This window comes from Salmo trutta, chromosome 5 (genome assembly GCF_901001165.1).
Source record: "Salmo trutta chromosome 5, fSalTru1.1, whole genome shotgun sequence".
In the NCBI taxonomy this organism is placed as follows: domain Eukaryota; kingdom Metazoa; phylum Chordata; class Actinopteri; order Salmoniformes; family Salmonidae; genus Salmo; species Salmo trutta.
Genome location: NC_042961.1, coordinates 52673476 through 52689841, shown reverse-complemented (window position 1 = coordinate 52689841; position 16366 = coordinate 52673476). Strand labels below are relative to the sequence as shown.

Genomic DNA, 16366 nt, shown 5'->3' with positions numbered 1-16366 from the left:
AAATATAACTTTACAAAACGTCATGTAACTACATGCATCAGGGTTCATAATAAAATGAAGGTCTAATAAACATACGGTACACATATAAAAAAAGGATAAAAACATTTATACACAACATAGGAGAGTACTGCAGCTGTTAGCCGCCAAAAAGGACAAGAACCATTGTGTGTGCAGGACCTATTAGGACTGTTACTGATATTCACCTCAGCCTATGAATCGAACAAATCATCAAGCACAATGTTTCCATATTAGTCACATCTTAGTCACACCACACACTCAACACAAGAAGCTGCTGAGGGGAGGACGGCTCATAATAATAGCTGTAATGGAGAGAATGGAAAGGTATCAAATACGGAAACCATGTGTTTGAGGAGTTCGATACTATTCCATTTAAGCCATTACTATGAGCCCGTCCTCCCAAATAAGGTGCCACCAACCTCCTGTGACAACTGTGTTTTTATTATTTTGTACTTCTGTGTTTTGGTCACATGTTCAGAACAGTAGTCATGTGGTACACTATGGCTGTGTCCCAATTATCGCTCCTTCCTCGAAGTTGTCACTTGACTTGTTCACGTCCCTTCACTGATTTGATGACTGGTATATGAAATATGGTGGAAACTCCCTCGAGCCCATGCCTCCACCAATCCAATGCTTTTAGACTTGTGGGAAGTAGTAAAAAATTGCACACTTCAGGAGGAAATAGATGTTATTATGACGCGCCCCTGAATCTGGAATGGAGTGGGATTTGGCACGAAAAACAAAATACTCAAAAAACTCATGACATGACAAGTGGTTCTGTTTTTTTGTATCTGTTCCTCCTCCTTCATTATAAAACCAACACTGGAATACACATAAAAAGTCCAACATAATATTATCCATTAACGTCACAAAAACATTGCATTTCTTAGAGAAAAAAACAGCCGGTTAGTGTTTCACCTAAACATTCGTCAGCTGTCTCTTGAAGAACCCACAGTAAGCAGATTTAGTCCAATGAAAATAACAGTCCGTTTATTGGTCTATTCAGTGATATTTCAATCACCTCATTGGTTGATGTAGTAGCTGATTTGCAACTACAGTTTCTACTTGAAACTTGACTTTTCTAGTTATTTTTCATGCATGTAAGTGTTCCTATTCACATGTATCTGTTCGTTGAGCCTATACTGCTTAACAGCCCATCAGCTTATTGGTTAGTAACATCAGGGGTGCAAATTAGGTATTAGAAGGACCTAATTATTATGTTATTTTTTTGTCTGATAAACACTCCAAACGTCCTACCCGACCGCTCAGAGGCGTCCACATGGTCCTAAAGCTCAGCTTTGCCTCGTTTTGTATCACATTCCAATGATAAAACTGGGAGGAGGACAATGCAATCTCAGAATGTGGGGGGGGGGGTGTTCCCCCCGTCCCCAGTGAAAGTTGTGCCCCTGAGTAACATGGTAATGTCAACTTCAATTGGCTGGTTGTGAATTTAGTGCAGCTATTGCCAAGGAATGAGAAACATACAGGTCCCAACGACTGTAACAAAGTAACACACACACACTGTTAATTAAACAGGACGGCCACAGAGGTCTCTCCTCCAGCCCTTGGTGGCAGACGCCACATATATCTCCACTGCTTGGTGTGAAAAGAGATAGCTGTCTAGACAGTGCTACACCTAGGATGCGTCTGAAATAGCACTCCATTCCCTATATAGTGCACTACTTTTGACCAGGGCCCATAGGAAATAGGGTGCAAAAGTAGCGCACTATATAGGGAATAGGGTGCGTATATATGGGAAGTATATATGCTGTGGAATGTAGAACCAAGAAAGTCTACCATGAGGTTTTCTAACCAAAATCCGGGGATTTTGAGAAAACACAGCCATTGAGTTGCGTTGAACAGTCATCATCGTAAATGGTTTGGGGTGGATTTAAATCACATAAAGTGGTTATTACATCGTTATTAACAGAGCTATGAGCTGTATTAAGGTCTTGTACGTGTAATAACTCCCTAGGACTCTGCACAGTCTTGGTAACAGTATGAAGCTACATGGTGTCAACACGCTCAGGTCTAGGTGAAGCTGATGCATTGTGGGAATGATCAGCTCATGGGAGTGTCTGATTGGTCAGGCAAAAACAGTAAGAGAGGACCCAGAGAGAGTTGGTCTCTGAGTCAAATGTAAAATGTGTCGCTCTCTCTGTTCCTTTCCCCATCTCATATTCTCTCTACCATTCTCTCCTCTCTTTCTTCACATTTGTGTCTTCTCTCCCTCTTATCACACAGAGGTCAACGCTGAGAGTTGGGCTTTGAGCAAATCTGAAACATAGTCTCTCTTTTCCTCACTCGTATCATCTCTTCTTCCATCTCTATCCTTTAATTTCTCGTCTCCTCTCCATTTCTACACAGAGGTCTCCGACTGCAGCCTCATGACGAACTTGTGGCTCTTGGGGTCGATAAACTCCTCCCCCAGGTGGAGGAATGGGAGGGGCGCCACAGTGACGACCAAGGAGAAGTCGAGTCGGCGCAGGGAGAAAACCAGACCCGGGCGCAGGGCGGACGTCACCGGCTCCTCGCTCACCAGGGTCCACTGGCGCCCCCTACCATTCTCCCGTTGGTACTGCATGGTAGGGCCTGGGGAGAGGTAGCGCTCTAGAAAGGCCTGAGAGAAACACAAAGAGAGAAGGAGATAGACAGTGTGACGCATCTTGTCATATTGAAAGTGGGGCGACAGCCATGGGATCACTTTCTCTCAGGGGAATGTTAAGTAGGCTAGATATGATTCACCAAGTGAATCATGCTTATTCTAATCCTGTTATGGTCATGAATACCTCAAGTTGAATATTAGGTCATGTACGGCTGTTATTTTTAGTGGTCATGTCAAGGGTACAGATATCACATCAAGAGTGTATGAATCATATCTTACTGCCTGAGAGGCATCTAAGGGGCCATGTTGTAAGTGTGTAGGGGTTATATTAAGTGTGTAGGGGTTATATTAAGGGTGTAGGGGCTATATTAAGGGTGTAGGGGCTATATTAAGGGTGTAGGGGCTATATTAAGAGTATAGGGGCTATATTAAGGGTGCAGTGGCTCACCATGGGGGTCATGTTGTGCGTGATACAGAACTGCAGGTGGTTGATAATGCTCTCCATGCTGTGATAGGGCTGCTGGCGCGTGGTCCTCAGGTACTTCTGCATGGCCCGGGCCATGGGGGCGAAGATGGCCTGAGCCGCCTCCCGGGGGTCCATCACCTCGCGGGGGTGTTTGGGGGACGAGGCGGCCGGCTCGTCATCCTGGAGACGCTTGATGTGCGTGAAAGCCTCCTCTACCGCCACCACCAGCCTGGGAGGAGGTAGGGCATGTGTTATGGATATGACGTTTTAGACTGGTTTTAAATATTGCCGTCCCTGTCTGACAAGCTCCGTTTGTCTCCCCTCCTCACCTGGCCTTGCGCTTGCGGACCCTGCGCTCCATCTCTGCCTCCTCGTAGTAATACTCATTGTGGGAGTTGTCTCTCCTGCGCGCCGCCGCAGCGATCATCGCTCTGGACTGACCTGTAGAGTTATTGGTGCTGTTCTCTGGAAGATAAATCACAATCAAGAAAAAAAGCAATCAACATAAAAATGTGCTATTCATTGAGGAAAGAAATGGTATCACTATTGGAAGACAATAAAGACAGGGGTGAAAAGTGACTGAGGGGAAAAAGGATGAGAGGAGAAGAGGAGAGAAGGAAGAAAGGATAGTATCGAGTCGAGTCTTTACCTTCTCCCAGAGTGTAGACTTTGAAGCCAGAAATCTTCTTAGAGAGGATGGACTTGGGCAGGTTGAGGAGAGCAGGGTTGTAGACTGGGAAATCACTGTAGTACTGGTCCAGCACCCACACTGCTGCTCTCTGGATACTGGAGAGAGAGACACACGGGAACCTTTAATAACCTGCCATTACCATTTCAAAATGTGTTTTATTCATTTAACTAGGCAAGTCAGTTAATAACAAATTCTTATTTGCTTGACCTACACCGGCCAAACCCCGACAACTGTGCGCCACCCTATGAGACTCCCAATCACGGCCGGCTGTGATACAGCCTGGATTCAAACCAGGGTGTCTGTAGTGACGCCTATAGCACTGAGATGCAGTGCCTTAGACCGCTGCGCCACTCGGGAGACCCAAGTGGAATACGTTGTAATCATCGTCAACACTCAGATCAACATCATCAACATTACCACCATTATCATCAGTAGCATCGTCGTATTTATCCCTTCTGCAACATATTCAAACATCAGACAAGCGTTTTACCTTCAACAGTGGCACCTGTAGCACAGACTACAGGACAGATGTGGTACAGCAGCTATTATAGATCACCTGTCAGCTTCAGCGCTTCACTGCCCCTCCAAACCCACTAGGGTGGGAAGCATGTAACTACTGGAGCAAACACAACCTCTCCCATTGGACCATACTCATGAGTGCTACCCAAATAGCTTGACGCAACCTAAACACTCACCATACAAATGACACACGTACGCAAATAGCCCCAACAAACAGGCCGATGAGGTAATGCAGGTTTCAGTTCAGCTGACTGGATGATGGGGCTAACCACGTTGTTATCATAACGGTCTCTGAAACTAACACCAAAGCTGAGATTATGGTATGAAACATGCAAATTAACACCCCCCAAAAAATAGTACCTGCAGGTACAGGAAAACCACACAAACACACTAAAACACACACATGAACAAACTCACATTCCATGCTTTATGAAAAACTACACACGCACAAACAACCTTCATGAAACGTCACAAACACACCCACCTGAGGTGTCCCACGTTGTAGAAGCGACTAGCCCCGTCTGTGGTGCGCACCATCTTGAGGCAGAAGGCAGGCTGCAGGTGTCTGACCTCCAGCAGCACCAGGGCCAGGTATTGGATGAAGAGCAGTGCGTCCACAAGCGACGCTGCGTACCCGACGATACCCCTGTAGTCCCTCTCCCGGGGCTCCAGCACGCGCACGCCGTAGAACAGCCAGTAGGACGCCACGAAGAGGAAGACGAGCGCCAGCAGCAGGCAGCGGAAGACGTAGAGGCGGGGCAGGGTGGCGCCCGGCGGGCGCAGGAACAGGGCCCAGGTGGAGATGAGGAGGACCAGGAGTTTGAAGGCCAGTGAGACGTAGAGGCCCTCGCAGGGCGTGCCGCAGGGCTCCAGGGACTCACGCCACAGCAGCTGGGGCAGAGCCAGGAAGGCCAGGGGGGTGACCAGGGCGAAGAGGCCCAGGACGGCGCCCAACGCAGGTCCAAGGAAACGACGGCATTCCAACGGGGAGGACTCCTCGAGCTCCTTGGAGACGCGCGTCAAGTCCTCGTTAGAGACGCTGTGTTCTGACGTGCCAGTCTGCACGGTGGTGGTCTCACCCCAGTTATCATCCTGGAGTAGGGGGGAGAGAGACATTATTTGAGCATATGTTTGGAGGTCATAGGGAGAGAAAATATTACCTGAACAAATGAGGATAATGAGAAAGAGACAGACAGATTAGAGAAAGACAGATTAGAGAAAGTCAAGTAAAGGTGGAGGATGACAGGATACAGACAGATAGATGGTCAGGGTAGTGATGGGAAATGTATTGTAGGAAAGGACTGAACTCTGACCCTGTCATCTCCACGGGTGGACTCTGTGTCCAGTAGAGGCTCTCCAGGGGCCTGGATGGTGACTGACTTGTCTCCACGACTACTGCCGTCTCTGCTTTTGGAGCGGTGCCTGTCCCGCCTATCCCTGAACATCACACACAGAGACAAAGGGTTAACCCTAATACAGGTCCTACTTTCTAGAGCAGTGGTTCTTAACCTGGGTTCGATCGAACCCCAGGGGTTCGGTGAGTCAGTCTCAGGGGTTCGGCGGAGGTCAAGACACACACCCGACTCATATGATTCGTGATGACACGCCCCGCTTGGCCATCATTGGCTGCAGGTGATCACGCAACATCGCTTGGCCTATCTGTACTGCAGGGAATTTGGCGCGCTCAGTAGTCGAATTGTGACTGTCGATGGTACGTCGTGTGATTTCTTTCTTAATATTTTAATCCCTTCATACTAACTATGTCGAGCAAAAAAAGAAAGTGGTCGGACGAATATGTACAATATGGATTCACATGTATAACGGAACGTGATGAGAGTCAGCGTCCTAACTGCATGATTTGCAATGCCAAGTTGAGCAATTCTAGTCTAGCACCGGCAAAACTAAGAGAACACTTCCTTAAGCATTTCTGAACTGGTCTCTGAAAGGCAACAGCAGAAGTCACACTGATTTGCAGTAAATATTCATTATTATGTTTTTGTTTTTGTGTGAAAATCATGTTTTAATGGTTTTGTTCTTTGAACACTGATGTTGATGCACGGTTCATTTTGTGCACCAGTAAAATATATACCTATGTTTTGAATTTTATTTTTCCAATTAAGAAGGGTTCGGTGAATGCGCATATGAAACTGGTGGGGGTCAGTACCTCCAACAAGGTTAAGAACCACTGTTCTAGAGGTTAACCAAACCCCATCGTCAAACTATCACACACACTCAAAGCTTCTATAACGTAGGATATGTGGTCACACGCAAGTTAAAGTGTATTTACAAGAGAGTGAGTGTGTTTGTGTGTGTTCTGCATAAGTATACACTGAGTGCACAAAACATGAGGAACACCTTCCTAATATTGAGTTGCTCCCCCCTTTGCCCTCAGAACAGCCTCAATTCCTCGGGATGTGGACTCTACAAGGTGTTGAAAGCGTTCCACAGGGATGCTGGCCCATGTTGACTCCAATGCTTCCCACAGTTGTGTCAAGTTAGGTGGATGTCCTTTGGGTGGTGGACCATTTTCACCACGGGACACTGTTGAGTTTGAAAACCCAGCAGCGTTGCAGTTTTGACACAAACCTGGCACCTACCCGTTCAAAAGCACGTCAATCTTTTGTCTCACCCTCTGAATGGCACACATACACAATCCATGTCTCAATTATCTCAAGGCTTAAAACTCCTTTAACCGGTCTCCTCCCCTTCAATCAGTGTAGATCAAGTGGATTTAACAAGAGACATCAATAAGGGATCATTGTTTTCACCTGGTCAGTCTATATCATGGAAAGGGCAGGTGTTCTTAATGTTTTGTACACTCAGTGTATATATCATGTATGTGTTACCCACCTGTGCTTCCTGGAGCTGCGGGAGTGCGAGGACTTATAGGAGTAGCCTGAATACTGTGACTCGTTGTCCATGTCGGAGGCCGGTGGGCGGGGTTTGCCCCTGTGGGTCCCTCCTCCCCCCGTGCCGCGCTCCCCGGCTCCGCCCAGCTGACTCTTGCGGTGGCTGATGGACTTGGAGGAGAGGGCCAGTGGCAGGCGGAGGAGCTCAACCTTACTCCTGAGGGAATCTATCTTGGAGGCCGGAGGACAGGGGGAGGACAGACCTGACGGCAGGAGGGAGAGGAAGAGCAAAGGGAGAGAGAAGGAGGGGAGAGGGGGGAGGAAGAGATATAAAACTGTTTATTAATCAAATCAAACTTTATTTGTCACATGCGCCGAATACAACAGGTGTAAACAAGCCCTTAACCAACAGTGCAGTTCAAGAAGAGTTAAGAAAAGATTTACCAAATAAACTAAAAGTAAAAAAGAATAAAAAGTAACAATAACATAATAACAAGGCTATATACAGGGGGTACCGGTACTGAGTCAGTGTGTGGGGGTACAGGTTAGAGGTAATTTGTTCATGTAGGTAGAGGTGAAGTGACTATGCATAGATAATAAACAGCGAGTAGCAGCAGTGTACAACACAAATTGGGGGTCAATGTAATAGTCAACGTAATCATGATGAAGTGTTCAGCAGTCTTATGGTTTGGGGGTAGAAGCTGTTAAGGAGCCTTTTGGTCCTAGACTTGCAGTGCGGTAGCAGAGAAACAGTCTATGACTTGGGAGGCATAATATGAACATTTTATTACTATGTAATGTATTCTAGTACCATGTTATTAGCCCTATCAGATAGGCAGGCTGTCACAACAGGACTGAAGGGAAGGTCGTGGAAAACACCAGAGCTCAAAGGGATGTAACCTTGATGTAGCGCTCTTTAAATAGGATTCCAAACAGCCATGTCTATCTGGGATATTGTCATGAAACAGTGAGTTGTCAGTTTGCTTTCATCCGATTAGGATTATTTCACAGCCTGCTCTCACAAGACACACATGGAAGGAAGGATGTTCCATCATTGGGAGCTGGGTTAGAATAAGAGTTGGGTTCAAATAAAGTCCTTTCTAGAAGCAGCTGAAGAAGCCTCATGATGAAGTTGTGGAAGGACTTCAGAGGTTTTAACCTCTATTGTATCCCACTGGGGTACAAGCCCAATATTACCCCTCATACGGTAGTTCAGATGGAAAATACACACCATTTAACAGCAACAAATTAGTTTCACTAAGCTGACAGGAGCTTGTTACCGCCTTTCATATTCCCGATTGTGCATGCACCACACACACACACACACACACACACACACACACTAGAAACACACAAACACACACAGACACTGCATTCCCCTACCATCCCCTGTGGTCTCCGGGGCAACAGAGCTTGGCTATTACTATGGGGATGAATGAGAGGCGATGGGTGAGGGGATGGGGGGCTTATTGCCATGGTGACCTGACTATCAACTACCCACCCTCTCTCTCCCTTGCCTCCGTCTAAAAGCACTCGATCAGAAACATTTTTCTTTTCATTCCGCTAGAATGTGTTGCAAAGACCATGTCCAATGCCATTTTAGCTGGACCAGTATGTCTCTCTCTGGTCAGAGAGGCACTGATTCCTAATGTGATAATGTGTCGTGAATAACCACCTCTTTGCACTCTATTTCTGTCGTTCTCCCTCTCGCACTCCAATTCACTCAACTGTTTATGGGACCACATAATAGGTTTCATGTGAGTGTAAGACATGAGCTCCCTGGTTAAAAACACACACACACACACACACACACACACACACACACACACACACACACACACACACACACACACACTATTCATACAAATGCCAATGACATTAGCTAGAATTCTACACAGGGTTTTTAGAGGCCTAAGAGGCATGATGTGAGTTACGACCAAACCATTTAAAAGAGCAACGAGAACAAAGTGAGGCCTTTTGCAGAAACACCTACCCAGAAAAATAAACCGTGTGCCCAGGCGTTTTAAACATTGAATGAAATCGCTGAAGGAGAATGAAACGCTTATAAGCGACAGCAGCCCACATCTAAAAACAGACGTGGCCGTGTATCACTCCCAGGGGAACAGGGTTGTTTTGAGAAGAACTGAGCTACACGAGCCTGGCAGGAATCATAGGTCTAATCAAACTAATCACAACACACAGCTTTAGAAACAGGATGATGCTAGGAAGCTATACATTGGGTTATTAACACTGCTAACAGAGGGTGTAAGTTACCGTAAATTACGGACTATAAGCCGCAACTTTTTTCCCACGCTTTGAACCCCGCGGCTTAAACAATGACGCGGCTAATATATGGATTTTTCCCGCTTTCAATTATTTTTTCTCCAAAAAAACACATTCTGTGACGTGCTCAGTTTTTTGGCGGCATGAAGCTTTCATTAGACCAATGAAATTGCCGAACGGGTTAAGGTCAAACAACTTTTTGGTTTACTGTTTAGATTAAAACAAGCGCTCTCAAACTTCCCATCATTCTGATTACGGTAGTCATTTTGTCACCCTCATCATGGCAAAGACACGGAGAAATGCATATGATGCAGCTTTCAAGTTGAAGGCGATTGATCTGGCTGTTGGAAAAGGAAATAGAGCTGCTGCACGGGAGCTTGGTCTTAATGAGTCGATGATAAGACGTTGGAAACAGCAGCGTGAGGAATTGACTCAGTGCAAAAAGACAACTAAAGCTTACTGCTAATTTTTTATTTTTTGTTACAAGCCGTGTTTCGCTAAAGCCTATTTATTTTTGTTACAAGCCGTGTTTCGTTAAAGCCTATTTATTTTTGTTACAAGCCGTGTTTCGTTAAAGCCTATTTATTTTTGTTACAAGCCGTGTTTCGTTAAAGCCTATTTATTTTGTTACAAGCCGTGTTTCATTAAAGCCTATTTATTTTTGTTACAAGCCGTGTTTCGTTAAAGCCTATTTATTTTTGTTACAAGCCGTGTTTATTTAAAGCCTGTGTAAAGTTCATTTGTTTCAATGTATCGGTAGGCACCTACGGCTTATAGACATGTGCGGCTTATTTATGTTCAAAATTAAAAAAATTCAGTGGGTGCGGCTTATATTCAGGTGCGCTTAATAGTCCGGAAATTACAATAATAGTAATGTCAGCCGTAAAGGTTATTATAACTTGCGGGTGTCTGGATCACCATTACAGAGTTCAATCAGAGTTCACCCTCTGAACTGTTTCATTGATGTCCTCCACTTTGTCAGAATGGACTACTGTTGATTACCTCCGCAGGCCTCCCCCACTATGGGCTCTCTCTCCCAAAAGCCAAACTGGCTTCATTCTTGACCTGATTTTCGTCTAAAAGTAGTATGACCCCCTTTAGCTTGGTTTATTCAATGATTCATCCAACTCAGAACTGAACTCTTCAAACAAGCCTACAGACACTGTCCAGTCGCTCTCTGTGTCTCTCTCTCACACATCCTAATTAGAGTGGCTGGCATTGCTTCCTAAGCAGCAAGGTATTATTGTGATGGGTGTGTGTGGTCATTGGTGTGTGTGGTCATGGGTGGTGATGGGTGCGTGTGGTCATGGGTGCGTGTGGTGATGGGTGCGGGTGGTGATGGGTGCGTGTGGGTGTGTGTGGTGATGGGTGTGTGTGGTCACCTATTGAGGATATTACATGCACTATTATTCTCCATTTCCTCTGACCCATTTAACCCCAAACACCTGTTAGTTCATTTTACCTTTATTTAACTAGGCAAGTCAGTTAAGAACAAATTCTTATTTTCAATGACGGCCTAGGACCAGTGGGTTAACTGCCTTGTTCAGGGGCAGAACGAATGATTTTTACCTTGTCAGCTCAGGGATTCGATCTTGCAACCTTTCGGTTACTAGTCCAACGCTCTAACCACTAGGCTACCTGCCGTATTAATACAATGCAACAACACAAGTCTAGAACCCAACCACTAGTTTGTGGGACTAGTGAGTGTGGAATATTGTGCGTTGTAGGCTCTGTGTGTGGTAGGCTGTGTGTGTGTGTGTGTGTGTGTTCCAGCCCTCTGCAACCATTTAACTGTAGGTCCCTGATTTAGGCAACACACAAATGCTCTGAGTGTTCCATCTGAAAACGCAACAGATACCACCTGTGACTTCAAAATACTTCAACATTGTTTTATGGGCTAAAAACAACCAAATGTGGGTTATTTGGTAGCTGAGGGCTGGTTAAATAGTAGACAGAACATGTTACTTTGAGCCAGCCAGCTGGGTTGCGTTGGGATTACCCAAACATGGGTTAATTTGACCTTCAGTTGTGTATTTTTACTCTCACGCTGGGTTGACCTAGCAGCTGGGTCTTTTTAATATAACCCTTAGGTTCTGTTCAGGAAGTGTGGCTTATTAGGGGTGTGTCTTTCAGCTAGTTCTTATTGGTCACCCATGAGAGTAAATGCCATTCCCGTTCATCATGTTAAGTTTACATAGTGCAAATGCAGACTTTATTATTATTAATTTTTACACATTATAATAAGGTACACCACCTTATTGTATCCCAACAATAGGCTTTTAAGGAATTCATACACTTCTGTAAGCATCATTAAAAATGTAAAATGTTCAACCTTAGCATATGATAACTATGCAACAGAACAGATGAACAGGAATGACATTTAGTCTCATGGGTGGCTAAAAATAACTATCTGAAAGCCACGCCCCTACTAAATTACGCCTCCAATCTTCTGATCTGACCTGCTGGGTCATATCTTAATAACCCAGCAGTTTCTTAAAGAAAACAACCCAACTAAGTGACCCAACCCAGCAGTTAGGTCAACCAAACAAACCAGCTGTTTTTGTGTGTAATAGGCTTTAAAAGTTCTACAGTCCCAGGTGGCACTGCTGTGTCTGAATGCCTGCGGCTCCCATCCCTTCCACAGGCCTAGACGAAAGCCTCGGTGAGGTAGCCGGGATCTGGGGCGTTGCCGCGCCTCAGCACAGAATAACTAAATGAATCGAGCCACAGGCTTCGTGGGGCCTATCCTTTACGCACCGGCTCATTCCTCTGGTTGACACAATGAGCCGCATGCAACTCAGACACGCAGGAATTACGAACGGGTGAGATTAGCCTATTTTACTGTAAACCTATTATTGGTGTTTACCCAAAATATTACGTTTCTCGGTAAAGGTTAATGCGAGGCGACATGTCAAACCTCGACTTGAAATTAAGTATCAAGTCTCACGCCCATGCAGCAGCACGGAGATGCGGGTTGTCGATACAGATTTTAGGGGACTAGGCTGTGGAAAACCACAGCATGCTGCATTCATCAACTATTCTAAACCAGTTTTATACATGTGCGCATATTTGGCACACGTACGTAAAAGTGCAATTTGGGTGGAATACTTAATTTTGTTGCCTGGAGACATGCAACCCAAACTCATCATGAGATTCAAATCTGACATTACTTTTTCAGACTGAACCGCAAATCAAGCCAGATTGTTTTACAGGTAATGCGCCAGTGTCGACGGATGATGTTATAACTAAATATGCAAAAAGGTTGTCCGATTGTCCTTTCCATCAATGCCACTTATTCATTAAGGATAAACAACCAGCCAACAATTCAAGGACTTGAATTGGAAAAAAATTAACGGTCTCTGAGTGCTTTAGAGGCATTGAATGACAAACCTGGCAGGAGAAAGAAAACATATTTTCATTCAATTTACCAAAAAAGAACACTCCGAGCAGTTCAGAAAGCTTACCTTTATTTTCAAATGTGCAACCCAAATTGGTAAAAAGGGAATTGTAGCCAAAAAATCTCGACACAAAGAAAATCCCAAACAGTGATTCAAATCAGGCGGCTGGGATGTACACATATCCACATTCAGTTTCCTTCCCAACTGCACCTTCCAGGGACGAAGGGTTTGTAACTTAATCGCTCTTCAAATACGATATCCTTTTCTCAACTGAAAATCATCCAGGCTATACAAAGACATGAGACGCATCCCATTCTCGGTTTCTGAATCTGTTCTTCGCTGGGAGCCCCGCTGCGCGTGTGAATACGGACATTCATCACCGAGAGGGGTGCGCAAGACAGTTAAACGCGCCACATGATACGCAATGCTTTTGTGTTGCATTAATAATCACAGAATAAAATCATAGAGAAAATCCAAGTGTATGTTAGATCAGGTAAATTATATCAATTCCATTTTGCAGTTATGAGAAGTCAAAATATATTGCGCTTTTGTTCTATGGTTCCGTTTAAGGCAAAACACCGCCGCCGGGTTTGGGACAAACGCTCGCTCCCCTATCCAAAGGGCGAAAATCCGCTGCAAGGTCCCTTCAGCCACAGTTTTAATTTGGTTTCTGTGTCCTAGTTATGGAAACGGTTACCCTCTCACTCTTTCTGGATAACTAGGATACGGATTCGATTCGTTTTTCATTCATTCAAAACCCTCTTGCTCTTTGCTTTCCAACCGTAAAATCAATGGCCGGCCTCCCTCCACTCTCTGGAGTCCTCAACAACGACGCTCCGCCTCCTTGTCTCTCTCGCTCTCTGCTCTCTCGCTCTCTGCTCTCTCTCTCTCTCTCTCGCTCTCGGTTCTGTTCATTCTCACCTTCACTTTCGCTGCAAGACGAGCCGAGTGCAGGGCATAATCCTTGCTCCCATTTCACCTCTTATGAAGGACAATCACAGAACTGCAGTTTGTCCAATGAGTTTTACTACAGACGCTTAGACCTAATCCTCCCCAAACTGTCCGTTTCATTTAAAGCTGCATCCGACCCGTGGATGCCCCTCAATTTAGCAAACCTAACAGATGTTGGCCTATTCCACGTATTCTGCGCTCCAGAATTAGGCCTATGACCCAAAACCCTACACTCATGAACTAATTCAATGTCCGAGCTCTTGGATGTAACCGAATATGAATTTGGAAAGACATATAGATAGATAGGGCCCAACCCAAAGGAATGTAATTCATCAAATAAATGTTGATTTCTATGGCTCAACAGCTCCAGTGAGAGCGTGGCCCCGCGCGGCAGGTGCACTGAACGCGATTTCTCGTGCCTCAGTTGTAGTGCAACACCTGTGCCGCATTATAAAACACAACATCACGTTTAGACACACTTTACTCTGACATGCACTGTCTGCTCGACTGGAAAGTGCGTTAGGCCTACTCAACAGAAACCTACCACCCATGCACAAGTCCCCATAAAGGGTCAAATATATCCTCTTCCAACACCATCATGTGAATCTCAATTGTTTTTCGCTCACCTCACCTCACCTCCTTTTCAAAACGCATGTGACCTTAGACCACTGCTCCCGAGCGGTGCAGTGGTCTAAGTCGCTGCATCTCAGTGCGAGAGGCGTCACTACAGTCCCTGGTTTGAATCCAGGCTGTATCACATCCGGCTGTGATTGGTAGTCCCCTAGGACAATTGGCCCAGCGTCGTCAGGGTTTGGCTGGGGTAGGCCATCATCATAAATAACAATGTATTCTTAACTGACTTGCCTTGTTAAATAAAAGGTTAAAAAATATATAAAAACATTTAAATTGGAGAAAGTCTGTAGTTCCTCCCCTCATACACTACATGACCAAAAGTATGTGGACACCTGCTCGTTGAACATCTCATTCAAAAATCATGGGCATTAATATGGAGTTGGTCCCCCCTTTGCTGCTATAACAACCTCCACTCTTCTGGGAAGGCGTTCCACTAGATGTTGGCACATTGCTGTGGGGACTTGCTTCCATTCAGCCACAAGAGCATTAGTGAGGTCGAGCACTGATGTTGGGCGATTACTTTCCAATTTATCCCAAAGGTGTTCGATGGGGTTGAGGTCAGGGCGTTGTGCAGGCCAGTCATGTTCTTCTACACCAGTTTTGACAAACCATTTCTGTATGGACCTCGCTTTGTGCACAGGGGCATTGTCATGCTTGGCTCCTTTCCTATAAGGCGAATACAGTAGGCCGTTCGGGGCAAGTTTTCCCAGGTCAAACCAATTGAGGCTGCTCACTGTCACCTCCACAGCTCTCCTCCAAGTGGTCAACTTCAATGATACGGGAGGCCCTAAAAGACAATACATTTGTCGGGCCCTTGAGAGAGAAATTGGCCCGATATTTCTGTACTCAATAGTGGATATATAATGTGTGAATAAATATGCTTACTGGTAGCTTCATTTGATTAGGATCTGTAAATACTCAAGGTAGAGTTAGTTTCCTTCTCATATCAACCAAGGTGGGCGAGTTAGGACTCAATCCTTTTTTTCCCCCAAACAGTTCTTTTTAATGTCACATACCACATGAATCTGCAACAAGACTTCATTTTCCTTCTTCGCAAGCTAACAATCTCACCGTTTATTAAAACGTGAGAGAAAAATAAAATGTACACTTTTTCTTCGTATCTACAAAAATAAAATCAAAAGAAAGGACTAAATGCTTTACAGGAAGAAAAAAACCAAGATTGTGATTTCTATATTACATAAGTGAAGGAGATTAGAAAAAGAGAAAAGCATCATTGAAGACGTGTGTATGCATACCGTAGTTTGTTGTGCAGCGGTTTGGCAAAGGGAGGAAGCATCAGTTCTAACCTCTATACGAGAGAGGTGGTTACAGAACTCAAGACAGAAATGGAGGGAAAACAGACAAAAGACCAGAAGAAAAAGCAGTTACTCAAAAGCGTGGGTAAAGGAATGTCGCGCTACGAGACAGAGAATGAAAGTAAGAGTCTGGAATCGTCCACCATGCCGAGGTAAACGAAAAATCTGCATCCCCTCTGGAGATCCCAACACACACACTGTAGTGTCACAGACATATCGTACACTGACCCCACACACACTGTAGTGTCACAGACATATCGTACACTGACCCCACACACACTGTAGTGTCACAGACATATCGTACACTGACCCCACACACACACTGTAGTGTCACAGACATATCGTACACTGACCACACACACACACACTGTAGTGTCACAGACATATCGTACACTGACCACACACACACACTGTAGTGTCACACAGACATATCGTACACTGACCACACACACACTGTAGTGTCACAGACATATCGTGCACTGACCCCACACACACACACACTGTAGTGTCACACAGACATATCGTACGCTGACCCCACACACACACACACTGTAGTGTCACACAGACATATCGTACGCTGACCACACACACACACTGTAGTGTCACAGACATATCGTACGCTGACCACACACACACA

At 45.2% G+C, this 16366-nt stretch overlaps 1 protein-coding gene across 1 annotated transcript; it reads right to left on the bottom strand.

The window, feature by feature from the left end:
• Positions 1 to 2232: 2232 nt before the first annotated feature.
• On the bottom strand, positions 2233 to 13634 carry LOC115194482 (vang-like protein 2). Its single transcript, XM_029754199.1, has 8 exons — positions 12896 to 13634; positions 7150 to 7411; positions 5613 to 5736; positions 4784 to 5391; positions 3739 to 3875; positions 3419 to 3554; positions 3072 to 3318; positions 2233 to 2638 (listed from the first exon to the last, which is right to left on the bottom strand). Exons 2-8 carry the CDS (start codon positions 7218 to 7220, stop codon positions 2378 to 2380), a joined length of 1584 nt encoding a protein of 527 aa, XP_029610059.1. The 5' UTR covers positions 7221 to 7411; positions 12896 to 13634; the 3' UTR covers positions 2233 to 2377.
• Positions 13635 to 16366: the final 2732 nt, after the last annotated feature.

Coding starts and splice junctions, on each gene's coding strand:
- LOC115194482 (XM_029754199.1), bottom strand. CDS start 7,220: ATGGACAACGAGTCACAGTATTCAGGCTACTCCTATAAGTCCTCGCAC. Junction 5,392..5,612: donor CCACCCGTGGAGATGACAGG/GTCAGAGTTCAG, acceptor CCCCTACTCCAG/GATGATAACTGGGGTGAGAC. Junction 3,876..4,783: donor TACAACGTGGGACACCTCAG/GTGGGTGTGTTT, acceptor CTCTCTCTCCAG/TATCCAGAGAGCAGCAGTGT.